Source organism: Canis lupus, chromosome 18, assembly GCF_003254725.2.
Source record: "Canis lupus dingo isolate Sandy chromosome 18, ASM325472v2, whole genome shotgun sequence".
Lineage (NCBI taxonomy): Eukaryota > Metazoa > Chordata > Mammalia > Carnivora > Canidae > Canis > Canis lupus.
In genome coordinates, this window is record NC_064260.1 from 52,437,253 (window position 1) to 52,462,806 (window position 25,554).

At 57.7% G+C, this 25,554-nt stretch overlaps 1 protein-coding gene and 2 long non-coding RNA genes across 39 annotated transcripts in view; 1 reads left to right on the forward strand and 2 right to left on the reverse strand.

The window, feature by feature from the left end:
• The window catches only part of NRXN2 (neurexin 2), a 97,589-nt gene that overhangs the window by 54,099 nt on the left and 17,936 nt on the right, over nt 1–25,554 (forward strand). For 22 of the 33 annotated variants that reach the window (XM_049096976.1, XM_049096993.1, XM_025446333.3 and 19 more), the window contains 5 exons: nt 800–973; nt 1,332–1,451; nt 14,253–14,434; nt 19,435–19,606; nt 23,594–23,683. In XM_049096976.1, coding sequence (XP_048952933.1) covers nt 800–973; nt 1,332–1,451; nt 14,253–14,434; nt 19,435–19,606; nt 23,594–23,683 — 738 coding nt within the window. Of the gene's footprint in view, nt 1–799; nt 974–1,331; nt 1,452–5,918; nt 7,054–14,252; nt 14,435–19,434; nt 19,607–23,593; nt 23,684–25,554 lie in introns of those variants that run through there. The other 11 variants (XM_049096987.1, XM_049096998.1, XM_049096988.1 and 8 more) reach the window with 5 other exon arrangements.
• Nucleotides 1,755–7,656, reverse strand: LOC112659490 (uncharacterized). Of its 5 annotated transcripts, none has more exons than XR_003136353.3 (4): nt 7,243–7,656; nt 3,798–3,922; nt 2,544–2,752; nt 1,755–2,285 (listed from the first exon to the last, which is right to left on the reverse strand). It is a non-coding gene; the product is annotated as an uncharacterized LOC112659490 (long non-coding RNA). The 5 variants fall into 5 exon arrangements; XR_007403754.1 differs by having other exon boundaries at nt 3,798–3,884; nt 7,243–7,652; XR_004806730.2 differs by having other exon boundaries at nt 2,544–2,749; nt 7,239–7,650.
• LOC125752990 (uncharacterized) lies at nt 10,783–12,367 on the reverse strand. The gene is made up of 2 exons (XR_007403755.1): nt 11,697–12,367; nt 10,783–11,151 (listed from the first exon to the last, which is right to left on the reverse strand). It is a non-coding gene; the product is annotated as an uncharacterized LOC125752990 (long non-coding RNA).

Consider the following 25,554-nt stretch of genomic DNA (forward strand, 5'->3'; position numbering starts at 1 on the left):
GAAAATGGGAGCTTCAGAGGCTAGATAGCTTGCCTTAGGTCACCAAGTGAACCAGGCTCCGAGTTGGAGCTGGAAGCCTGGTCAGGTACTGGCAGAGTGCTGCCAATCCTCCAGGCCCCCGGAAGGGGGCGATGTGTCACAGATAATCCATAGTGGCGGCAAACCCCAGGGTGGCTTGGGCTAGCTAGTCTTGTGTTGCAAGGAGCTGGTGGCCAAGACTGTCTTGCCGAAGCTTTGCTAGGGCTGGCCAAGACTTCCAGGGAGTTGGGTGCGATATGGCCAGGCAGCAGTGCCTGGGATCAGGTGTCCCTGAGGAGAACTTCCTGGAGTCACTCAGAGTCCCTAGGCCCAGCGCCGGTTGTGGGGGAGAGGGAGACAGGGTCAGAGCACTGAGCTGGCTGAGAGAGGCTTGAAGGAGCCGTGGGAACAGAGAAGCAAGGGAGTGGGAGTGGTGCAGATGGGGCCTCATGTCTCTGAAAGGCCCTGATTACAGGCCGGAACTGGAATCAGATGTGTGGGAGAGAGCATGGAGCCCGTTCTTCCAGCTGCTCCCACCCCTCCCCACCAACCCCGCCCTGGGCATCTGGGCTTCTCTTGGGGTGGGGGAGCAGACAGATGGCAAAGTGGAGAAGGAAGAAGGAAGAGGTGGGGGTGGGTCGTGGGATCTCCAAACAGAAACTGGAGTCTGGGAGGGAGGGGATGCTGCGGGCCGGGAGGATTTGTCAACCAGATGCTGGTGTCCCAGGAGGTGGGACGGGGACACCAGGGTGCCTAGGTTTTAACCTCTCTTCTTTTGCAGGGGAATTGTACATTGGTGGTCTGAGCAAGAACATGTTCAGCAACCTGCCCAAGCTGGTGGCCTCCCGGGATGGCTTTCAGGGCTGCCTGGCCTCGGTGGACCTCAATGGACGCCTCCCAGACCTCATCGCTGACGCCCTGCACCGCATCGGGCAGGTGGAGAGGGGCTGTGATGGTGAGTGTAGGGTGGAGGCGTTAGGTGTGATTCTGCAGGCTGCAGGAGGGCCAGCTGCCCAGGTGCACTGGGGCAGCCAAAGTGCCCCCATAGCTCCGGGGCAGGGCTGCAGGGGCTGAGGGGTCTCTTGCCCTTCCTATTGCCTCTTACCTCCATCCTCTTATCACAGGTCAAGCCCAAACCTAGCAGTCCCTGAGGTTCCTTCCCCTTGCCTCCATTCCCTTGTCAGGTTTTGGCCCTTTTAGGCCTGGCAGGGCTGAGAGCCGGACCTCTGGCCTGGCTCTGAAGCTTTCACACCTCCTGGGGAGGGAGGGGTCTTGACTGAGTGGGGGGTGTTCCTTCCTCCTGCCTCTTCCAGGCCCCAGCACCACCTGCACCGAAGAGTCCTGTGCCAACCAGGGCGTCTGTTTGCAACAGTGGGATGGCTTCACCTGTGACTGCACCATGACTTCCTACGGAGGCCCTGTCTGCAATGACCGTGAGTGCCCGGGGAGCTTCTGGCCCAGGCCCATCTGCAGGGACCATCAGGGAGGGAGGAAGGGTCTCTGAGAGCCATTCTGCTTCCTTCTTAGCCCTTCCTGTTGAGAGCCCAAGGGGAGCTGCTGGCTGCCTGTCCACTCTTGGAGACTTTTCTGTTGGGCCTGTGCAGGATTGCTGCTGCTGAATCTTGGGGGCAATCTGTTGCCAGGTGGCCTCCCCTCCTCATTCTGAGCTGGTTGGACACCACTCCCTTCACCTATGACCAAAGGTGTCAGGCTCCATTCCTCCTGGGAGATTTTGGATGACAGTCTTACATGCTTTATTTGTAGCTCACGCATACATGCTATTGCGTGGGACAGTGGGCGGGGGCAGGTGTTCACCAGGTGTTCACCCCTTTTCCTCTGGTACCCACAGAAGCTTGCAGTGGAAGTCTCTGATTTCCTGACCTGGGTAGGCCCACTCCCAGGGGGGCAGGCTCAGGAGGTTCCCTGGAGGCCAGGCCCAGCTGGCTTCCCTAGACTCTGGCTGTGCAGGTTCCCACCCCTGTCCCGAGGGAATCTCAGCTACAGGTTGTCCCTTGGAGTCACAAGGACACTCCTTAATGTCCTTGCCTGGTTTTTCTCCTCACCTGGGCATCTGTCTGCGAACTTGCATATTATTTAAGGCCCCTCCTTAGAGACGGCAGGGTGGACAGCAGTTTCTAGTCCCTTGTGGTTGGTACCCAGCAGCTGGTTAGAGCCTGGGGCAGGGAAGCTTCTATCTGAGGGGGGCAGTGGCTGGGAGAGGGGACAGCCTTCTCAGGCATCACCTGATGATCTTCCCAGGGGTAGGCCTGTTGAGAGACCAGGGATGTGACAAGTCAGTGGCCTGGGAAAAGATACACACATACACACACACACATTATGCAGCACTGAGCTTCTTCATTTTACAAACTTGGAAACTGAGGCCCGGAGGGGTCAGTGGATTTCTGGGGGGTAGTTAATAGTCCATCTAGGCTAAAAACAGGTCACGATGCCTTTGCCTCCATGCCAGGCCTTGGAGCCTTAGTCATCTGAGCCTGAGTCCTGACTTTCTTACAGGATAAACCTACCTGTTTCAGGGCTTGGGCTCTTGGGCAGATGTTGGGTTTTCTCTGGAAGTATGTCCTGTCGCCCTCAGTGTTGTCCTGGTTCTCAGGCATGGCCCAGCCTTGAGTACCTCCACATCCCCATCCTGTCTCCAGGGTTTTCTTGTCTGATCTGGTGCCCTCTGTTCCTTCTGAAGTCCCCAGCTGTGGCCAGATCAGGGACACCCTGGCTGCTGGGGAATAAAGACAGGGCTGGGCCTCTATCTCTCCAGCTCACTCTCTGTATACAGGAGATCTGGAGATGCTGGTCACTTTACTGCTTCATAGTAGCAATGCCTGCTGATTGTTTCATGTTTGGCAGCTCACAAGGCACTTTTAATTTGTTCCTCAAAAAAGGCAGGGGGATGGAGACCGACTATCCTGTTTAAATAATGAGGACACCAAAGCTGTTTCCATGCCCTAAGTCCTAGGGTGCTGGGGGCAGAGTGCAGCTAGGACCTAGGAGCTCCTGCCTCTGTTACCTCCCGCTGCTCCTTTAGTCCTGGGTGCTGGTGGTGCTAACAGTGGGCATTTCTTGCCTGGAGGGCAAGGGATCAAGGTCAAGAAATGCCACTGCCCATCGTCACTACTGCACTCCCACACACTGGAGCCTTCTGGAGGCGGGCATAGTGATTGATGGGGGTTTAAGGGAGTCATGCCATCTTTTTTAGCAGGGGTGGGAAGAGAGGTGGGAACAGCTTCTCCAGGTTCCAGGCAGGTGGGAGGCAGGGATAATTGAGGCTGGGGAGCAGAGCACATCTTGGCAAGAATCATCATCCCCGAGCACTGGTCTGTGTGTCTGGTGGCCGAGCCTGAGCAGAGCCACGCAGGTAAAGACAAGGTGGGTGCAGCTTGGCAGCTGTCGGGATTCTTCCTGCTGCTTCTCCAAATACCAGCCCTGGGGGACCTTCTGAGATCTCCACCAGTGAAGGGCAGGCAGGAACCCTGGGGTTGGGGGTTCTGCCATTGCTTCCCAAACCCTAATTCCCTCTTCTCTGGGAGTCGTGCCTCCTAGTTCTCCACGCTTGGCTGTTTCGTGTTCATGCTGCCTCTCTCTGGCTGATCTCATCGAGGCCCTGGCGAGGCACAAGATCAAGCAGGAACCTGGCCAAGAGGCCTGTTCAGTTCACTCTGCCCCTGAGTGTGAAGGCTCTGAGAAGGCCGCTGGTCACGAAGAAGACAGGGAGGAGGGTTGGGGTTGTCTTGTGGGGGAGAGACTGGGATAGGGAGAGGTCTGACCTTCATTCCCTTTGTGGACTCAGTTTCTCCATCTGTGACATGGGGTGTGAAGAACCTCTGTGTCCCTTTACAGCTCTGTAGTCTGCACTGGGAAGGCAAGAGAGATCACAGGAGGGAACCCATCTCTGCCAAGAAAGAGAAAGAGAGAGAGAGAGAGAGAAAGGGAGAGGAAGGGAACTCCCTGCCATGGCGCTTGGGTTCAGGACCCAGGCACTCCCATCAGGCCTGCTATGGAGTGGGGGGGTGGGTCCTGTCTTCCAGAGCCCCCCCCCCCCCCGCAGCAGTTCTTTACCATGTCTTACCCTGTTTCTCATCCACTTGCTCTGTCCCTCTCTGCAGCTTCTATTAACTCTCACACACCTCTCTCTTTTTTTGTACCTTCTGTCTCCCCCCCTCGCTCCCCAGTGCCACCCTCTGCAACTCTCTCCACTTCCCACTCACTAATATTGATTGCCCTCTAGGCGGTTTCCCTTCCTCTTCTCTCACAGCCACCAGCTCCTCCCTCCCTCCCTCTGGGACCGTACATTTTCTGCCTGCCCAGAGCTGTGTCAGTCTCTATTCCAGAGCCAGGGGCAGCTAAGAACGGGACAGAGGGGCAGGAGGACAAGGCTTGGGTGGGGTGGAGTGGGGGTGGGGGGTGGGGGGCTTTGCAGGCTGCCCTCTCTCCTCCCTCCCAGAGCCCTGTAGCACCTTGTAGCTTTCTCTTATGAAGGGCCTGGGGCCAATGGGGGTGGGGAGGTGGTCCTGGGTGCTGACTGCATTTGAGAGTGGCCTTCAGCACTGTGCAGCTCTTGGTAACAGGTTTTGCCCCAAGATGGAATTCGGAATCAATAGGCAGGAGCGAGCCCTCTCCTGCCTGGGTGCCCCACACTCCCTCCCCTTTCTCATGTCACCTCCGCCTTCCTTTTGCCCTTCCTTTTGGCCTTTCTTCACCAACTCTCCTCCCCACCCTACTATACTGTTTCTTCGGCTCCTTCCAGTTCCATCTCCACCTCCCTTCCTATCCTTTTTCTACCCTCTGGCTCCCCCCACACATCTCTTTCCTGGTCCTAACGGAACCCAGATTGATGTGGGTGCAGAGGTCACATCCAGATGAAGGCAAGGGAGCCTCTCTGCACTTATCTCTTGGGCTATGACAGGTGCTTCCCAGAGGTCTCCAAAACTCTGCGGGCGGTGGGGGTAGGGGGGTGGGGGTAGGGGGTGGGGGTGGGAGAGGGACAGATCTCAGTGAAGGGGCACCTAGAAGGGCTTTCTCAGCTGAACATAAGTGACCCAGGAAGGGTTTTGTCCTACATGGGACACTCAGTGGACCGGTGTCCTGCAAACTCCGAGGAGGGAGAGGTTGAGGCTGGAGGAGGGGCAGGGGTAGTGGAGAGAGGGAGGATTGGAGAAGTTCAGGGGTGTGCAGGGGGTAGGGGAGCACCCTTTTGGGTAGGTGGTGAGAAGACTGTGTGTGTGTGTGTGTGTGTGTGTGTGTGTGTGTGTGTGACGTGACTCACTCTTGGGTACCTTTGAGGCTCTGGGTCATTGTTTTTGGAGGGTGAGCTGGGGGAGGCGGCTGTGTGTATGTTGGCTGTTCATCCCCTGTGGCCAAACATGTATGTGTGCACGCTCATGTGCCTCTGCATGTTCACACCCCGTGCCCCTCCCCCGAGCTGCATGTGAGTCCGTGTGCCAGTGCCTGCGAGCACATGTGTGCATGTATGTGTCTGAGCCGACGTGTGCCTGCGCGCTCACTGGCGCCTGTGTGGGCACGTGGGTGGCTCCATACTCGTCCACATCCTAGCGTGCACGTGTGTTCCGAGGGGTGCGTGCAGAGGTGGCCGCGGCCACATCCCCGCGCGCCGGACCGAGAGCACTACCGGGGTGCGTCCAGGTGCGGGGGAAGGGAAGGTGGAGGAAGAGAGCTCGCCTCCCTCGCTCGCCTCGGTCGCGTTCAATTATTCAGCAGGGCCCCTTCTCCGGGGCGGGGCGGGGCGGGGGCGGGGAGCGCGCGCGCCCGGGCGCGGGGGAGGGGCGGGGCGCGCGCCGAGGAGAGGCGAGCGCGGAGCGGGCTAGCCAGGTGCCGCGCGGCAGAGCTGCCCAGCGCCGCCCGCAGCTCGGGAGCCGCTCGGGTCCCTCCGCCCTGCACCCCCCTCCCGCGCTCCGTCTCCCCTCCCCTCTCCACTGCTCGCCTCTCCTCCCTCCCCAGCTCCCTCCCTCCCTCTCCCTTCCAGCCCTCAGCCTCTGCAGCAACACTCCGCTGCCTCCATCTCTCCGCCGGAATCTCGCAGGCTCGCGCCTCTCCTCTGCTCAGCCCCGCTCCCCTCCCCTCCCCTCCTCTCCTCTCCTCTCCTCTCCTCTCCTCTCCTCTCCTCTCCTCTCCTCTCCCCTCCCCTCCTGCCTTCATTCCCCCCTCACCCGGATTTGCTTCCCTCCTCCCTTCTCCTCCCCCCCGCGCCCCCCCCCCGCCCCGGCCGCTCCCTCCTTTCCCGGGCCTCCGTCGGGCGGCAGCGGCATCGGCGGCGCGGCCGGCCCTGGTCTCCGTCGGTCTCCCGCGTCTCCCCTCCGGGCCCCCTCCTCCCCCGCTCGGTTTTTCCGCAGGATTTCCCCCCGCTCTGCCGTCCCTGCCTGGCCCCCGCGCCCGCGCCTCCCCTGCCTCTCCGCCCGGCACCATGCCCCCTCCCCCGGGCGCTCCCCCGGGTTTCTGACGGCCCCCTGCGCCGCTGCGACCCCGCCGAGATGCGGGCGGACCCTTAGCTCCTTGGGATGGACCCAGGCGTCCTGGATCTTGGCGTTGCCGCTGCGCGGACCTCGGATTCCCCGGCGGGATCCGGTTGATTTCGTTGGCTCCGGACCGAGGCTTGGGCTCTTGGTTTTCCTTCTCTTCGCCCCCTACCCCCCTCCCGGGGCTCGGAGCCGGAGGGGGGCTTCGCGGGGCCGCGCCGCCCCGCGTCCCCGCCCCCGGCCATGGGGCTGTGAGGCGGCCGCCCCCGGGCCGACATGCCCCCCGGGGGGAGCGGGCAGGGGGGGTGCCCGCGCCGCCCCCCCGCCCTGGCCGGGCCCCTGACGCCGCCGCCGCCACCTCTGCTGCCGCCGCCGCCGCCGCCGCCGCCGCCGTTGCTCCTGCTGCTGCTGCTGCTGCTGGGGGCGGCCGAGGGGGCCCGGGTCTCCTCCAGCCTCAGCACCACCCACCACGTCCACCACTTCCACAGCAAGCACGGCACCGTGCCCATCGCCATCAACCGCATGCCCTTCCTCACCCGCGGCGGGCACGGTAAGTGGCGCTGCCGCGGCCGGCCGGCCCCCCTGCGCCCCCCTGCGCCCCCCTGCGCCCCCCTTCCCGGGCCTCCCGTGCGCGCGGCCCCGGCCCCGGCCCCGGCCCCGGCCCCGCGGGCCGCACCCGGCTTGTGCGCGCCCGGCCCGGCCCGGCCCCTCGGCTTTGCGGCCGCGCTCCCTCACCTACCATCTCCTGCTCGCATCTTCTCAGCCCCACCCTGCTTCTCCCGCAGCCCCTTCCTTCATCGTCCTCGGCAACCTGCCTCCATCACTCATTTCTTGCCTCTCCTTCACCTCCTTCTCCCCATCTCCGGGTTGTCATCACCTTCCTGTTTCCGCTCCCATCACCTCCCCATTCCGTCCTGTCATCCTCTGTCCAGCTCCCCCCTGCCCCGTGCCTCTCACTCACCTTCCTCATCTCCTTCATCTCTGCCACCTTACCTCCACCTCTGCCTCTCCCTACCTTCCCGGCTGGTCTAGCATCTCTGTGCCTCCCACCCCTGCAGGGGTGCTCCCCTCCATCCCTTCTGTCCCCGCTGCCTGACATGTCCCATCTCTTCCTCTTTCACCTCTGGCCCTCCAGCAACCTTCCCTTCTTCCTGCTCCTGTCTTGCCATCACCTCCCAAACAGGCAGCTCCCTCCACCGTCCCAGCCCTCTCCCAGCCTCCTTTCTCCTTTGCATGCCCCTTAATCTCTGCCGGGCCTTCAACTCTGACCCCCAGCATCTCTCACCCCTGCAGCCCTATTGCTTGGAGCTTCCAAGCCCCCATCCCGGGCTCCCCATCACCTTCCAACTCAGGCTTCCTGTAATCTCCCAGCCCAACCTCCTCACCACCCCTCATCCCAATCTCTCCCTCACCTTCGTCCCAATCTCCCTGTCACCAAATCACTTGTGGTGTCAGTCCTCTAGCATTTTCCACTTACTGTCACCTCTTGTCTCAGCCCCTCATAACCTTCCACCTCAAAACCTCCTTCACCTTCCCTCTCAGACCACATCGTCTTCCATTTCCAACCTTCTATCACTTCTTGTTTCAGCCCCGGTATCACCTCCCATCTCAGCCCCCTCATCACTTCATAGCTTCAGCCCCGAGGTTCTCTGCGTCATATTTCTACCTGTGTACCTGCCACCTGCCATCTCTGTACCCCTGGGTCTCTGTGGCCCATCACTTCCTGTCAGTGCACCCCACAACTTCTAGTCTGTGCCATCTCCATCATCTCCGTGTCCAGCCGTCTTCCCATTTCACCTCATTTCCGTGCCAGACCCCCTCACTTCCCATCTCAGGCCCTCCTTCATTTCACATTCTCAGACCTCCTGTCACCTCCCATCCCAGAGGCCCATCACCCCCTGTTTTAGCCCACTCATCACTTCCCTTCCCTGTGCCTTGCCATCCCTGTCCATAGGGGACCCCCACCACCTCCATCTCTGTACCTCTCTCACCTTCCGCTTTGTCTCCTCCATCACCTCCCATCTTTGTACCTCGTTTGCCTCCCAGATCTGTCCCTGCCATCACTGCCTGTCTTGACTCCCATGGTGTCCCGGCATCTCCAAGCTTCCATCATCACCTTTTATCTTGACTCTTACTGTGTTGTCACCAGCTCTCATGCTGGACCCTCATCACCTCGCATTTCTGTGCCTTCCATCACTTCCCATTCCTGCCCGTCCATCACCTCTTTTTTTTTTTTTTTAACTCCACTTTTGTCCCTCCCTCACCTTCCATGCCTATATCTTCCTCATTTCCCAGCCATGCTCCTCAGGGCCTACTGTGTCTGCGCTCACCTCTGCCTCTCCTGTGCTGCTCTGCTTCTGTCCATCCTTGCTTTCCAACCTTTGCCCCCATGTCCCTTCCAGTCTTCTCAGCCCCTTTCTATGCTCCCCTGTTCTCCTACTTCATCTTTAGCTCATTTTCCATGCCTGTGTGCTGTCTTCCTCCACTTCCCAAGAGTGGCCCCTTCCCAGCATCCTCTCCATTGCTTTCTTCTCTCTTCCCCAGCAGAGGGTCCCTGCATTCACCTCCGTCCTGTCCCTGAAGGGGTCTCGCTCTTCCTCCACTTTCCAAGCCCATACCTTCTTGAGCGCTCTCGATTCCCTTTTTCTTTACATGAGCTCTCTGGCCCTTTGTGCCTTCATCTCTCCTCTTCAATGCCCCCTTAAGCTCCCTAGAGGCCCAATGTTGCTCCTAAAAGGGCCCACATAGGACACAGGCCTTCTGGGCACTGAGGCAAGGGACAGAGAGGTGAGATAAAGAAGGGGAAGTGGGGATATTGGGGGAAAGTGTGCGGGGGGGGGGGGGGGTGGAGGGCCAGAGGTGAAAGAGGAAGGGACCCAGAGAGGAGCTGGCCCAGGGCTGGTGAGCAGATTGGAAGGAGGGGCCTTCCTCAGAGCTGAGTGGCACAGGGAGGCTCAGTGAAGGAGCTAAAGAGCTGGGAGACCAGGAGAGAAAATGGAGGAGAGAGCATGGGGGGAAGTATGTGTGTATGGAATGTTGATGTTGGGGTTGCCTCCGAGATGGCCACCCCTTTGCTGTGCAGCGGAGAAGAACAGCCCCAAGAGGGCTCATGGCTGCCCAGTGGCACATGGCAGCAGTCGGGGATCAGGAGGGCCCTGTAGGACAGTGATGGAAGGTGGTGGGAGCCTGAAGAAAGGAGCTGGGCAGGGTCAGGCAAGTGAGTGGATGGAGGAGGGTCAAAGGACAGGTAGAAGAGGAGGGAGGAGGCCATCTGTTCTGGCTGACCCCCTCCCACCTCTGCTTACCTAATCACGAGGACAGAGGTGAAAGGATGGGCTTCTCTTGGGACCCCATGCTTGGCTAGAGGAAGAGGCCAGCTTTGGAGAGTTTTCTAGGCCAGGGGAGATCCTTCCCTGCCCCAACATCTCCCTAGCATCCCCCATTGAGAGGGAGCATCTCCTGTAATCGCTTCTTCACTTCCCTTCCCCTGGCTTCTCCCTCTATTTCTCTTTGCCTTCCTTCCCTTCTTCTCTTCTCTTCTTTCTTCCATTTGCCTTCCATCCCCAACCCCTCCTGTTACATAATATCCCTACAGACCTGCCAGACACCCATTGACACCCTTGCACCGGATGTCAGTCTGGTCATGGGGGACCAGTACACCTGAGTCCTAAAAATGCCCCAAGGGGGTGCCACTCTCCTGGTCGTTGACCCCGATTCCCATTCTAGAGCCTCAGCCCCCGACCTTCATTTGTGCTACTCCCTGAAGCCAGGGTGGTGGGATCAACTCTAGCCTCAGTTCTGAGTCAGTAGCTTCTAGGGGTTCTGGATTTATCACTCCAGCTTGCTTAGAAAGGGACTAGCATTGATTCCGATTCTGAAAATGGGCGTGTTAACTTGGCCTTCTGACTGGATGATTTATGGCCAAGAATGGGCATAAGAATCAAGAGGATATTGTTCTGGGATTCTAGATCAAGAGAGCTGAGCCCAAGGATATGGACCTGTGGAGATCCCCCTGGGTTATGGAGGTCTGTATACAAAGAGCCGGTATGGGCTGTGGGCACCCAGGACCATGGCTTTTCTGAATTGTACAGGACATTTTATCCTCTCATGATTCTAGACCTACCAGAAGGGTTTTGTCATGGCTTCTGGTGCCGCAGGGAGACAGGCAGAGGGTCTGCATATGTAGTTTCAACCACAGGGGCATCACTGCATGTGTTTTTTTTTTTTTTTTTTTTACATAGAATGAGTTTATTGTTTGGGTCTGGGTTAGCTAACCATATTAATGGTTGGTTGTTTTTTTTTTTTTTTTTCTAGAATGCAAGTGTGTGGGAACTGTATGGAAGATTCTTGATCATTTAGTGTTTTATTGGATCAACGAATTTCTGGGTCCAGAAGGCCCAGACCATGTTGGGTGTGGACAGAAGGTGCCATTCCTGGGCCGTTGGTGGTCGGCACCTGGGCAGGTGGCATCTTGTGTGCAGCCAGAGGCTCTCTTGCCTTGGGCTTCAGGGTTGTGTGCTGTCCCCCCCTCCCCCATTGTGCACAAAGTGGTTCGCTAGCTACATGGGGAGGTCAAAGACGGTGGGTCTGGGCCATCCTGGAGTAACATTCTGAGCCTTGGCTTAGGTCCCTTCTCCAGAGCCCTTTCCTGGAAAGGAAAGTGTGGCTCCTTGTCTCTGCGCCCCAGGGAGTCTTGTGGCCAGGGGCGGAGAGGACAGGTTGCTGGGGGTGGGGTGGTGGTTGTTGGGAGTTACGTCTGGGGGTGGGGGGTCCGGCCTGGTAGCCACCCGGAGGGACCTGACAGAGCCCCGCCCCCCTCCCCATCCCCCTGCCCACCCCCCTCCCCTCACCAGGCTGCAGCGCCTCCCTGGCGGGAGAAATGTGTCCCCAGGGTAATTACTGCTGCCCCAGTCCAATAAGCCATTCAGCCCCTGTGGTCCAAGACGCATCTCCCCACCCGATTCCCCCACAGTGTAATAAATGCCCTTAGGCTTTCACAGGCCCACCCCGTGTCATAAACCGCCTGCAGTGTTAGAACAGCAGGGTAATAAACCCCGGGGGAGGCCTGGTGGAGCAGGGCCTGGGCAGGGCCGGGGGCGGGGGGGGGCGGGGGCGGGGACGTGTGGCCGTGCTGTCCTGCTCCGAGCCAGCCCCTGCCCTCGCTGCTGGCCAAGGCCGTCTTTGTGCGCTCACCGCCATGTTTGCCGGCTGCCTCGGGTCTCCTCTCGGAGGGAGCCTCCCCGCGCTGGGTCTCTGTGTGGCCGGGTGTGTTGTCACCTGTGTGTGGCTGTGGGGTCTCCTGTGGGGCCTGCGGCCCGGGTGCCGGTGGGGCCTCTGATCCTGGAGGCCTCACTGTCCTGTGGGGTATGGGGCTGGCCTGCTGCTCAGGCCTGCTCTGGGCTCAGGCAGGTTCTCTCCAAGGTGACGAGCTGCCTGGGTTTCTCGGGTGGGGAAGTGAGGAGAAATAGCCTCCTTTCCCTTTGACCTGGGAAGTTTGGGAGCAGGACCCATAGAAATGGGGTTCGATGGGTCTGAGGGACCAAGAAACCCAGTAAGCCCCCTCCTCCGTCTGACTGGGGGAGGGGGCTGGAGCATGTGGGGTGAAGAGGCAGCAGCCTCTGGACAGGGAGGCAGGGAAGGGGGCTGTGTGGAAGAAGGTCAGCAGTCTCAGTTCCCCTGGCCCTCCCCACCCCCCAAATTTGGACTTGCAGCTTGTGAGTAGAGGGGGAAGGGAGGACCCTGGGTATTATGGTTGCCATGGAAACAGCCGGTTTTCCAGAGTGCTGCAGTGTTGGGAGTGGAGAGGCTGTAGGGGCTGAGGCCTACTCTGCTCCTGGCCGGCAGGCCCTGCCCCTTTCAGACAAGTGACCTGCCTGGGGTGGGGGTGTGGCTCACTGTGTACCCTGCCTCCAGCCAGCTCTCCACCCTAATCTAGGGGCCCCATCCTGAGGGTTCTGCCCTCACCACGGGGCCTCCAGGGCCCCAAAGTATAAAGGATTTTTCGTCTGAGGGGGCGGGGCCAAGCTCCTCCTGTCTGCTGAGGGTGCTTCCCATTGACAGCAGTATTGAGATGTCAGTAGACATCAAGGTGGTTCTTTCTGGCTTGCTCTGCCCTGCCCTGGGCACTGGGGTCATCTCCCCTCTCTGGCTAGATCTGGGGAGATGGAGGGTGTGGATGACAAGTGCCTTGGAGAACAGCTCTTGTTCCCCCCAGCCCCGAACCCCTGCTGGCCTCATGGCCTCTCTGGGACCTGGGCAACAGTCTTCCCTTTTCTCCTTCAGGGCCTAGGAGCTTCCTGGGGTAGAGCCCACTGATTGTCCCAACTGCACCAGGGCTCCTAGTCCCTGGGGTGAGAGACCCCAGGGTGCTTGAGGTGCCCAGCCCTATTGTTACCAGCTGGGCTGCCATCTTGACGGAGCAAGATGCTTCGGGCCTCAGGCCCTCCTGGAGCCTGGCTTCCCTGACCCAGAGCTTTCCATCCTACCCCTGAGTTCTCCTACTCCTTCCCAGCCTACCTCAGGCTTTTGCACTCAGCCCCCCACCTGACTTTCTCTCTGGATAAATCCTCCCCTGAACTCCTCTCCCCCAAGAAGCGCTTTGAGAGGAGTTGTTTGTGGCAAATTATTTAATTAAGTATTTTATGAATCTCATCTCCTCCATTTATGTTCTAAAGAATGGAAGATTGTTCTCTTCCTTCTCTGAAGGCCCCAGATTACTAGTCCTCTAGGCCTCCCAGACAATGTTTCCTTCCCGGAAACTGGGTGACTGGCCCCTCACCCCCCACACCTGCCATTGTCTGCCCCTACCCACCCCCCTGCAGCCCAGTCACCGCAGGAGGGAACCTGGCGACTAATGGGGTTTATTTTGGGGCTGAGATCGTTAGGGACCTCACACCCGCCCCCGGCTGCCGGATGGAGGAGCCTGAGAGGGGGAGGGAGGCTGGAGTGGGGGAGGGCAGGGAGAGGGAGCCTTCATCCCTGGCTCTGAGTTCTCCCACTTTCTCTCACCTACACCCCCCTCTGTCCATCTGTCTCTCTGCCTCCTTCCTCCTCTGGCTGTCAAGTCTCTGTTCCGTACCCACCCCGCCCCCTGCCCCAGCCCCAATATCTCTCTCTTCTTTGCTGGGTAAGGCTCCAGGCAACCCCTCTCTGGGGACCTAGGCAGCCCCTTAATTGGGAGTGGAAACAAGGAGTCCTGGCCACACTGGGACCAGGATTTCCAGGGGCTTGGGAGTGGGTGGGGGTAGGTGGTGGAAGGGTGCCAGCCTGTGGGCTATGAGTCAGAGCTGAACACAGCCCCTGCGCCTCTCGCCATTGCCTGGGGCTCCTTGGCTTTGGTGCCTGCTCAGCTTGGGCTCATAGGAGCACATACCTCAAATCTGTCACCTCTGCCAGCCCTGGGAGAAGTTGAGCTGGGCGGGCCCGGGCCCCCTGGGTCCTGCCTGCCCTCCGTCCACTTCCCGGTCCCCTTGCAGCCTCTCCCTGGGCTCTCTCTCTGTGTCACTCTCTCTATTGCCTCTCTGTTTTGCTGTAATTAAAGCTAGAATTCTTGATGAGGCAGCTACATCTGTCTGTGCGCGTGCACGGGCTCTCAGCCGGGCACCCGCCTGCCAACTGTTCCTGAGGACTGCAGGGCCTGGTGGCTGCTGTAGGTATCACAGCCGAAGCCTGGTGGCCCTGTGCAGCCCTGAGGACCTGCTAACTTCACTCACCTGAAGTCATATCTCCCTTTCTCTTTTCTCTTTGCAGCCGGGACCACATACATCTTTGGGAAGGGGGGAGCACTCATCACCTACACGTGGCCCCCCAATGACCGGCCCAGTACGAGGATGGACCGCCTGGCCGTGGGCTTCAGCACTCACCAGCGGAGTGCTGTGCTGGTGCGGGTGGACAGTGCCTCCGGCCTCGGAGACTACTTGCAACTGCACATCGTAAGGATCCTGGGTCCTGGCCCCTGCCCCTCCTCCCCGCCCTCTAGTCTTCCTACCCTAGATCTACTCAGTCCCCTCATTGCCATGGAATCAGCACCTCATATCTTCTCTCATGTTTCCCCCAATTCCTGGAGGGCCCTCTGAGACCCTCTCCCTTCCTGTTGTCCATTCTCAGAGCCACTCTAGCTGATTTGAAGCTCCCCACTTCCTGACTCCATCTCCAGGTCATCTCCTGACCTTCCTGAACAGAGGGCTACTTGAGACTTCTAGGCCATTCTCCTGCAGCCCATGAAACATCCCCACATTGCAACTGCCCTGGGCTGCTGCCTGCCCACTGCTAGACCTATGGCAGCCCGCTGTGGCCTGCACCGATTCTTGCCCTGCTTCATATGCCCCTGCCCCAGAGCAGTCCATGCTTGCTTCTGCACCTTGCCTGTAGATCCTGCTGCTGCCTGTGCTCTGCCCTTAACCTCTGTTCCCATGACCTTTGCCCTCCCAGCAGCCCCTTTACCCTACCTCCCCTCTACCTTCCCTGGCCATGCTCACTCCTCTCTGACCTCTTGGCCCAGCCGTACATCCCCACCCTGGCCTCCTGTCCCACTTGGCCATACCTTTTTTTGCCCAGCTCCCCTCCTCAACCTCTGCTTCTTTCCAGTGCCTCCCTCTGGGCCTCCTACCAAACCTGCCCCGATCTGCCCTACCCACCCTACTGCCCTACACACCATATCCCCTGTCCGCTCTACCTGCCATATCCACCGTTCTTGCCATACATTTCATACCCTCCTAGCCGCCATACCCCCTACCCACCCTACCTGCCATACCCACTATTCTTGCAATACACCTCTGCCCTCCATATCCCCCTCCCCACCATTACACACCATACCCCTCTGCCCGCCATACCCCCTTACCCACCATACACCTTACACACCCTACCTGCCATACTGACCATTCTTGGCACACCCCTCTACTCAGTCCCCTCATTGCTATGGAATCAGCACTTCACATCTCTCATACCCGCCATACCCCCTTTCCATCATACCATGCCCTAACCACACCCCCCACCTGCCATACTCACAGCTCCTCTCCGTTTTCATCCTAACTCTGTCTTCAGGCAGCCCCTTTTCTTCCTTGACCCCTTCCCCATTTCTAGTCCTACCCCACAGCCTTCCCAATAGCCTCTGGCCTTGGTCTGTTTCATTTCTGCACTTAGCCTCTCCCCTGCCCCATCCCCATGGCCTTAACCCCTGGGCCTCTGACCTCAATCTCATATCCACCTGTAAGTCCCCTTTCCTTTCGCTGCCCGCATCCTGCATGCTGACCCTGGCCAAGGACCCCTGAGCTATGGGTTCGAGTAGGGCAACCAGGCTCTATGTGCTAGAAAGGTCTGGGTGGGGGGTCCTGGGCTTTAAGGGGACCTTGGAAGTATGTTTGTGTTCTGGTCCCTCCTCATCTGATTGGACTGTGGCTACTGGCCCCTCCTTGCACATTAACTTTCCGGGGTACCCTGCACATCCCTCCCCCAACACCAGGGAGCAAAGGAAGGAGGTGTGAGATGTCCTGTGGGCTGAGTGGAGCTGGAGTGGGAGCAGCAGCCGCTGGGTGCTGGATGGGGGAGGCCAGGCAGAGAAGCATGTAGGGAAGGGGTGAGGAGGGATGAGTAGAGCCTGGGGAGAATGCCTGGAAGGTTTGTGCCAGTGTGAGCAAGATAGTGTCCCCGGCTGGATGTGAGAGACCACGGCCATGGACAGCACACTCGACTGTGTGAGACATGTGGGGCCAGGTGCATACTGACGGTGTTGGGAGTGACAGGGGACCTTGGGGGACCATGGGGGACAGGCTCTCGGCCTCTGATCACATGTGTTGCTCCATGTTTGCCCTTCCCAGGGGAGTGTGGTACTTGCTGTTACTCCAGTCTCCTGACCCTGTGGCAGGTGTGGCTGTGTCTCCATGGCCTTCTCTGCGAGTTAAGGCTGTGTTCTCTCTCTAGACAGTCATGAGGAGCCAGGTGTGGCTTCGGAGCTGCTGGCCTGGGTTTGAGTCTCAGCTCTGCCACTTCCTTGCTCTGTCCTCGTGCAGCCACTCTGTGAGCCTCAGTGTCCCCTTTTGAGGCCCGATAATAGGATGGCAAGAGGACAAAGGGAGTCTCTGAGGTTTCAAGGACAGTGTGTGTGTAAAGCCTCGGGACACGGCCCAGCCGACAGGAAGCACCCAGTGTCAGCCTACACCCTGATCATCTGTGATTCCAGCCAGACGTGTCCATCTGCCTATGTTCTGGAACTGCCTCTTTGACCAGTCCTGTGTGTCTTTGTGCCTGCAGGGTTAGGGGACAGGGTTTCCGAGCACTGAAGAGACAGCGTGGGGGCTCAGGGTGCAGGGAGAAAGGACCCACAGTCCTCACCTGGCACAGGCTTGTGGAGGAATGTGGCCTGGTGCCTGGTGTTGCTGAGGGCTGGGGTGGGGTGCCTGACCTTGATGGGGAGCCTGGTGAGGGTGGGGACCCTGGGGGGAGTGTGGGAGCCACAGGAGAGGCCAGCTGTGAGGGAAGAGTAGGGCCCAGCCAGGCTGAAGCCCCTGGGGGGCAGCCCCCAAGCCCCTCCTCTCCTGGTGACACACCAGCTCCCACCGCCGCGTCATTAGCAGCTCTCAGAGAGTGGGGAGGCGGCAGCAAAATAAGAGAAAAGCAATTTGACGTTTCTAATAAAGCGTCGCTCCACTTTGCCAAATTAATTTTGACTCCCATAATTATTTGCTGTAGGAGCGGCCGCGTTCTCCCCACCGCCGCCTAATGAGGTAATTGGGGAATTAGGAATTAATGACTTTAACAGAAGTGACAACTGACTTCACGTTGGGAGCAGCTCTGGGAACTGCCTCTCCCCCGGAGCGTATGGCTCTGAGCTCAGCTGCCTCCTAGGAAACCCAGGGGTCCTGCCTTCCAGTCACCCTGGCCAGCCCTCTGGCACCCCAGGTCCCAGGCAGCCTCTACTCCTTGACCACCATCACCGCCTGGCCCAAGCCTCATCGGTTGAAACCCTCAGAGGTGTCTAAGGGACTGATGCTATTCTGGGGTGATGTTATTGCTAATAATAGTACTGAGGAGCTTCAGCTCTTTTCCTCATGTGTGTGGGGAGCACGTGATCATCCCGTCTCCCTGGGATGTTGTCAGTCTGTGGGTGGTGGGTGTGTGGGGCTTGCGAGTACTCTTTGTTAGGCGAGCCCAGCCTCAGTTTCCCTGAGGAGAGATGCTGCATTGTGTGTATATGACTCCGTGTGTGTGTGTGTGTGTGTGTGTGTGTGTGTGTGTGGCCTTCCCAGGTTCTAGGAAGGGGAGAACTGGATCCAGAAGTGAGGAAGGGAGTGGGCCTGGATCTCCAAGTGAGCCACAGCTGCCCACCTTGTGCCCAGCTCTTTGCAAAACCCTAACCCCCACCCCATCTGTGAGCCCCCCATCCCCATCCTCAGTGGCAGGTTCTTGGCTCTGCTGGATGCAGGAGTTGTTAGTGGAATGGGCCCTAATGCCCAGGCTGGACTGGGGTAGTCTTTCAGGAAGACCCCAGGAGTGTGTGTGTGTATGCTCTAGGGATCTGGGTCCCATAACTGTGTGATTCAGGGGGCCTAAGGGAGCCTGTGTGGGTGTCTGTCCTGTGTGGAGGAGGGGCATAGAGGGCTAGGGGGCTCAGTCCAGGAGTGCTGCCAGGAAGTGCAGGGGAATGGAATAGGGGCCCAGGTTTAGGGCCTCCTGGGCCTTCCCCTGGCTTCTTTTGATGTCTTTGGCCCCTCAGATAGATTGGCCTCAGTAGCTGCTCAGATTATCCCCCGGCAATCTCCCCAGACTAGTGGGCAAGGGAGAGAGAACACTGGCTTTGGAGTCAGGCCAACTGGGGTTCAAATCAGGGGTTCCTTTCCTGTGATGTGGATTTAGGGATGTTACTCAACCTCCCTTAGCTTCAGTTTTCTCCTTAGTGAATTGGGGATTCCATAAGTTTCCTGAGAGGGTTGCTGTGGGGATGAAGAGAACATATGTGTATAGTACCCTCTGAGGCCTGGCACATTTTAGGGGTTCAGTAAAGCACTCCCTCTTATGCTGGTGCCGTCAACAGAACTCTTCTGGGGCTGGATCCTCGGTGGCCTCTGGAGGGTTCCCCAGGCCCTGCCCATCCAGAGCCTGTGACCCCAGGTCCCAGAGGTTGCTGAGACTGACTCTTGGCTCCCCTCTTCCAGGCCTGGGTCTCTGACTTTCCTCTCCTGTCCTTCCTCAGCTCCCAGCCCATCCTCTACCCTGACACCCACACACTCACGTTTCCTTAGTAAGTCTACTGTGATTTGTCTCCCTGATCTCTTTCCATACTCATCACTCCCAAAATATAGTCCAGACTCCCGCCTTCACTCCTATGACTTCACATTCAGGCCTGACCAACATGGGGCCTATGAGCTGCCAGGAGAGGCATGTTGCTACCTTCGTCCAAGAGCCCCGGGGACCTGCTCAGTGCTGAGCATGCAGGGAAGGGGAGTCTTGAGGCTGGGAGTGGTGGGGCGTGGTGAGGCCAGACTTTCCTCAGGTGCTAGGCTGGCTTCCATGGGCTTCTCTGTTGGTTGTGCCCTAGAGAGGTCTCTAATGGCCCCCAGCTTGATCCTGGCCTCCTTGTCCGGTCCTGGGCTCAGTGGCCCTTGCACAGAATGGGTGCCCTGTAAACATTTGTGAATACTCTGAACGAACCAAAAGGCAAAAGGCAGGTGTGCTTAGCGGAGATGCTCCCTCCAGGCTCTGCACCCCACCGAGGTCCCGACCTCTGAGTCTCAGGTCACTCTCTTGCCTGCATGTGGGGGGAGGCAAGCTTGCCCACCTCTCTGGGCAGGTAAGAGGGTCAGCAAATGCAGGACTGGGAGATGTGCGTTGTAAAGCTGTGAAGTGCCACAGATCTGGGGCGGTGGTGGTCACAGGTGGAGTTCTAGAGTGAATGGTTATTGCCTCCTAGTCGCTGACCTCTCCTCCTTGTCCCCAGGACCAGGGCACCGTGGGGGTGATCTTTAACGTGGGCACGGACGACATTACCATCGATGAGCCCAACGCCATCGTGAGCGACGGCAAATACCACGTGGTGCGTTTCACTCGAAGTGGCGGTAACGCCACCCTGCAGGTGGACAGCTGGCCGGTCAATGAGCGGTACCCGGCAGGTAGGCGGAGCCGGCGCGCAGAGGAGGCGCTGTGGGCGGGGCGAACAGGGAAGCCTCTGATAGGATCACTGGTTGCCGGGGGCGGGGCTAAGCCTCGGAGAGGCCACGTGAGAGGCGAGGCTAGTGGCGACCAGGACTGGGGTATGGCTAAAGAGAAACCTCGGGATTTGTGAGCAGGGCTGGACCTCGGTGTTGGGAGCCTGTCGGCTAGGAGGGAGAGGGCAGAGCTGAGCTGGGAAGGCCGCAAGGCCAGGCCCCAGGTAGGGGTGGGGGAGAAGAGTAGGGGAAGAAGGGTAGAAGTAGGGAGAGTCTGACACTATTGAGGAAAGGATGGGTTTAGAATTGAAGGACAGGCAAAAATGGGAAGGCAGATGCAGAAACCAAAGAGAGAAGATCCATAAGTAACCCAAGATCTATCTTGGCAAGGAGGCAGGCCTGATCCCAAGGACAGGACCAAAGAATGAACCAAGGTCTTTACAAAGAGCAAGTCAAAGATCCATTATCAGGAGTTCTAGATAAAGGAAGAAAAGTGACCATAGAAGCTTAGAGAAAATGAACCCCAAAGTCTCAGAGAATAAGGGACACAGTCAAAGGGAGAGAATGCCACGTGATGAGAGTGCAAGCACATTCCACAGACCTTCTCTGGGAGTCTCCTAGGTGTCAGGCTCTGAGGACACAGGGAAGCAGGACATAGCCTCTGCTTGCAGGGAGCTCACAGTCTAGGAGTGGGAAGCCCGGGAATGCAAACAGACCTGGTTCCACAGTGTCACACAGTGTGACAGCTGTGGTGGCCCAGGATAGACCAAGATTCTAAGGAGCAAGGGGAAGGAGAGGATGAGGACATGGGAAAAATGAGGAGGCAGAGAAAGAGCCTCAGAGTGCGGGGGAGCCAGGGGAGGAGTGATAGAGAGATATGGGAACAGTCACTGGGACAGGAGCAGAGACGGAGGCAGTCCCAGAGTGATGCAGAGAGATATATGGAGATGTTGTGGCACAGACCCAGCCAGTGGGAGAAGAGGTGGACAGAGCTTCAGGAGGGAGAAGAAGAGAGCCCAGTGCGGGAGACTGAGAGGGAGGGGCAGGAGGGAACTGCAGAAATGCAGACTTGTGGAGGTATAATCTGGCTGAGCGACCCCACAGTCACACACGGGGGCGACCAAGGAGAAGGGAGAGCATCTGCAGCCTCACTCCCTCTCTGAGGCAGAAGTGACAGCCGAGGCGGGGGCAGAGTGGCTGCCCCACGCTGGCTGAGAAGGGTGTGGGCAGAAGGACAGGGAAAGGTGCAGGTGTGCAAACTCTCACAGGCCTGCTTACACTGGTGTAAAGATGCAGGTTTGTACCCCACAGTCTCTGGTGATGAAGAGAACCACATGGTCCCACCCTCCCAAAAAAACACTACAGAGGCTGATGGACATATAGGACAAACACAGACACACAGATGACTACAAATACTCATAAGGTCAAACTGACATTGGAGAAAGGAAAGCCCTGCTGAGGGAGGCCTGCCTACACCAAGGTTCTGGGCATGTGTGGGGTCACTCAGGCACACAAACACTCCTGTGTGAAGTCTTGCGTGTGTGCAGGCCAGGCTGTGTAGGTGTGACTGCCCTACTGTCACCAGGCTTCTCTCTCAGCCACACTCATGTGAGGGCAACCTTTGTAGCAGTGAGGACCTCAGCCGAGGCTGAATGGGACTATACTGGGAGGACATGAAGGCTTCATCACATCAAACCATGACTTGGGTCCAGAGCTTCTTCCCATGGAGCCCATGCCTGCTCTCCTCTGCTCAGGGACCCCTGGCTGGGGATGGGGAAGACTGCTGGGTGTTCCCTCACCTGTAAAGCAGTGCCCACCTGTGTGCAATGTGAGGGCAGACGGTCGACGGAAGCCGAGTGTCATCCTGAGCAACACTGACAGGCAGGGTTGGCAGGTGGCATGGCCCAGAGCCTGGGCCTCCAGACTTTCAGGGAGCACAGAGACTCAGCTCTTGGATTCTGAGTCAGCAGGACCTGCCTTTTAATCCTGGACTGTCTACTGACAAGTTGTCTGGCCCTGGGTGAGTCATCCAGCCTCTCTGACTGTTTCCACCTCTGAAAGATGGGGATAATATGCACCTCATAGTAATATTGCGAGAATTCCATAAGATGGCCCAAGGAAAGCACTAGAATGACATGGCCTAGAGGAGGTGCTCAACAAACAGAACTTCTGTTAGAATTGTTATGTACTCCAATGAGGCAGATGTACATTTTTCCCTTCCTCTCAGGACACATACAAGGACAGATACAGGCACACACAGGGGGTCCCTAAAAGACTCCTGCCCTCCTGAATGTGCTCTGCGTGTGTGCTTCCCCCACCTTGCCCTGTATGACTCCCTTCTGGTCCCTTCATCTCTCCTCCAGTGTCTTCTTTGGTACCTCTCTCTCCCATCCCCAGGAGGGGGATGGCCTAAGCCACCTCTAGCAGAACAAAAAACACTGCTGGTCACTTGCCAGTCTCCCCTGCTTGGCTGGGGCACTCTGCGGGTAAGGGCCAGGGCTTCATCCTTCATCTTCAATACCCGGCACCAGAACAGAGAAGGCACTCAAAATAGATGTTTGTTGAGTGACTAAAAGAGTAAACAATCCATTTTTTTACTCAGATACTAGTGACTTAAATCTGTAGGGAAGGCAAGGGCTCGTTGCGTCAGAAGCACCTAGTCAAGGCAGCAGCCGTGTACACACGAACACGTGGTGTGCTTGTCCATGGGGGGTGTCCATGGCATGCCCAGGGCCCAGGCCTCACTGGAGGCCAGCGCAGCTATGCAGTGTGAGATGAGCAGGAAAGCCCCCCCGCCAACAAGTTATTGAATATTGTACATGGTTTCAATGGGAGGAGTGGCCAGATTCCCAAAGGAAATCATTTCCATTTCCACTGCTACAGACTGGGATAATCCACAGTCCGTGGATGCAGATAGGAGCATACCAAACTCCTAGGTGCACACACACACACAGTCTTCCTATCTCCAAGGCCTGGACAGTGGTGAGTGGAGAGAGGGACAGGTAGGGATGAGAAAGGGTGGGGTTAGGAACTGTGGGGAGGAGCCTAAAGCAGAAAGGGTAGTGAGTGACAAGGCATCAGGAACTGGACTAGGTCCCTGGGGCAGAAATGAATGGGGCAGAAATGAAGGGACCTGAGCAGAGTGGAATCTGAAGGTCTTGGAATGGGGCTGGAGGTGGGGGGGATGGCTGTGGGAGAGGCAGAGAAGGGCAGAGGGGTGGGTGGGGCTGTGGGTGGCGGGGTGACCTGTAGCAGTGGTAGGCAGAGGGGATGGTGGGAAGGGTTACAAGGCTGTGGTGATGGGCCCTTTGGAGGAAGGGATCAGGGTGGAAGCTCGTGGGGTAGGGGTGTGGGGTGAGCTGGCAAAGAGCACAGTGGGGAGCCAAGCGCAGAAGGGAAGGGGAGCTGAGTGCCTGGAGAAGTGGTTTAAATGTTACTGTTAAGTGCGAGTGCCGGGCCACCCCCTAAATGCCGCATAAACCCCACTTAACCCATCCCTCCCACTTCTAAACCACCCTCTAAACTCAGTAACCAGCCGGGCCACTGACCCCTCCTACCCCCTAACTTAAACCCGCTAAATGCCCCTCCCTGCTCCACTGCCCCACTTTGGGATGGGGAAGGAAGGTGGGCACAACAGCTTGAGCAAAGATAAACCTGTTTAACCTCTGACCTTTGACCTTCCAGCTGCCTTTTCCTTTTCTGCTACTCCCTGTCTTTTTCTTTGGGTCACTCGTGCCCCTAGGGTGGGGCTGGCTCTGGATGGGAGCCTAGGGAGGGGATGGGGAGGATAAGGGACCCAGCGCTGCTTCTCCCGTCTTGGGTGGACCTTACCCCCTTTCTGGTGGATGTTGCTGCCTTACCTTGAGTCTCCTGAGAAATGCGTAATTACTTTGCTAACTCCTTTGGACTTCGTCGCCTGAGAAACCTACTGTCTTTCTAAACTTTTCCAAGGAAACTTTGATAACGAGCGCCTGGCGATTGCTAGACAAAGAATCCCCTACCGGCTTGGTCGAGTAGTAGATGAGTGGCTGCTCGACAAAGGTAATTAACCAGAATTAATTAATTAATTAATTAATTAACTTTAAAAACAAGATCTTAAAGGTGCAGAGCTCTCTCTTTCCCCACCGTGCCTTCCCCATCGCCCACCCCTTAGGGAAGGGACTGATCATCCCACCAGGATGCCCCCTTCCTCTCTAGAGACAAGAGTCTTCGTCTTTAGAAGTAGAGGGGTGGTTTGGGACTGGGCTAGGGTTTTGCTCAGAAGAGGTTTCCAAACCCCGAATGGGCGAGGGTGATCCTTGAGATTGTCCAGTTGAGACTCCTGACCACCCTGGTAAAGCAGGCTGGAGGGCAGATCAGGAGCCGGGTTTTATAAAGGGCCAGCCAGAGGGCCACAGTGCATTGAGAAGCAGGAAGCCTTTGGGAAACAGGAAGTGCTGATCCTAGGATCCAAAGGGAGGGTGGGAAGGCTTCACTGGGGTCATTAGAGGAGGAAAGGGATGAGTGGGGGGCCTTACATCCTACTGGAAAGACCCCTCTTTCCCAGGGGAGTGGTGGTGGGGCACTGTCTCTGGAATGGACTCCTGTTGGTCTGGAAGGCCTCTCAGAAGTAACAGAGGCGGGGGTAGGAGGATGCTAGGAAGGGTGTCCCATCCCACGGGGGTTTCTGTGCCTACTGAGCTGGTGAGCAAGACAGAACAGGCTAGCTGAGTGGCTATGTGTAGTGAGGCACTGCTGGGTGTGAGGGAGAAGGCCACTTGTCACCAAGGGAAGTTGGGGCCAAGGGCAAAGCCATCCCATTCCCTTCGGAGAGGGGGCGAGCTCTGTACCTCTAAGGCTAAACTCTAGGGGGGAAGTAGAGCTGTTAAACCCCTATCTAACCAGCTGATAACTGTGCTTTTAAATGTCCACTGGGGCCTGCCCCAGCTAAAACCCCCAAATGTCACCTCCAGCCCCTCATACAGCCAGCGGGGACTAAACATGCTGATAACCAGATGTGATAAATCCATAACAAGACAAAAAGTTAAAGGGACTGTAACAGACATCGCTAAAACCTACAGCCCCCAGCCGCACTGGGTTGCTCATTCCAGCGGGGTGAACTTTAACCCTTTGAGGAGTTCATTGTGGGTGGGGCCACAGGGGCCAAGTTCGCTGACCTGTGTAGCTTCCTCTCCATTACCCACCTCCCTCTCCTAGAATCAGAGAGGCCAAGGGAGCAGCCTGGGCTGAGGCTGGGACAACTTGTGACCCCCAGGCAGGCAGAGCTGGACAGGCCCAGGGCGGGGTGGGTGGTGGTGAGGCTAGTGGCTCAGGAGAGGTTGAACCCCAGCTGTCCTTTCCTAGCTATGGGGTCACGCCTTCTCTCTAGAGCCCTATTTCCTCTTCTGGAAAGTGAAAGATTGGGCAAAACGCTCTGGTGTTTCCCAGAGGTGGAAGGAAGAGCTCACTTCCCCTTCCAGAAGCCTTGTTCCCTCCTGAGAAGGACAGGGAAAGTGAGCCGGCTGGCTCAGCCTCCCTCCTGGAGGCTGCCGGGAGAATGAGAGGAAGTAAGGAGCAGGAAGGTATTTAAAAACAAGATCTGGGCACTCTTGGAGGGATTATTTTACAGTCAGCATCTGGCATGTGGTAGGTGCTCAATAAATATTTATTGAATGAATCAATTTCCAGTTCCAAAACATATCCGGTGAAGCCCAAGTCCCATGAGATGCTTCCCAAGAAAGAGATTTGTGGTAAAATGAGCTTGGGAAATGCTGAATCCTGTTTCTTCCTCTTGGAGATAGATACATGTGGACGTTGGTTTAATAAAGGCTCTGAGAAGTCCTGTGAGAAAGAAACCTGTCATTTAATTGTGAAATGTTTGCTTCCCAAACTTGTTCAACCACCGTGAGCCTTCTCCTCTTCATTTTCTCCTA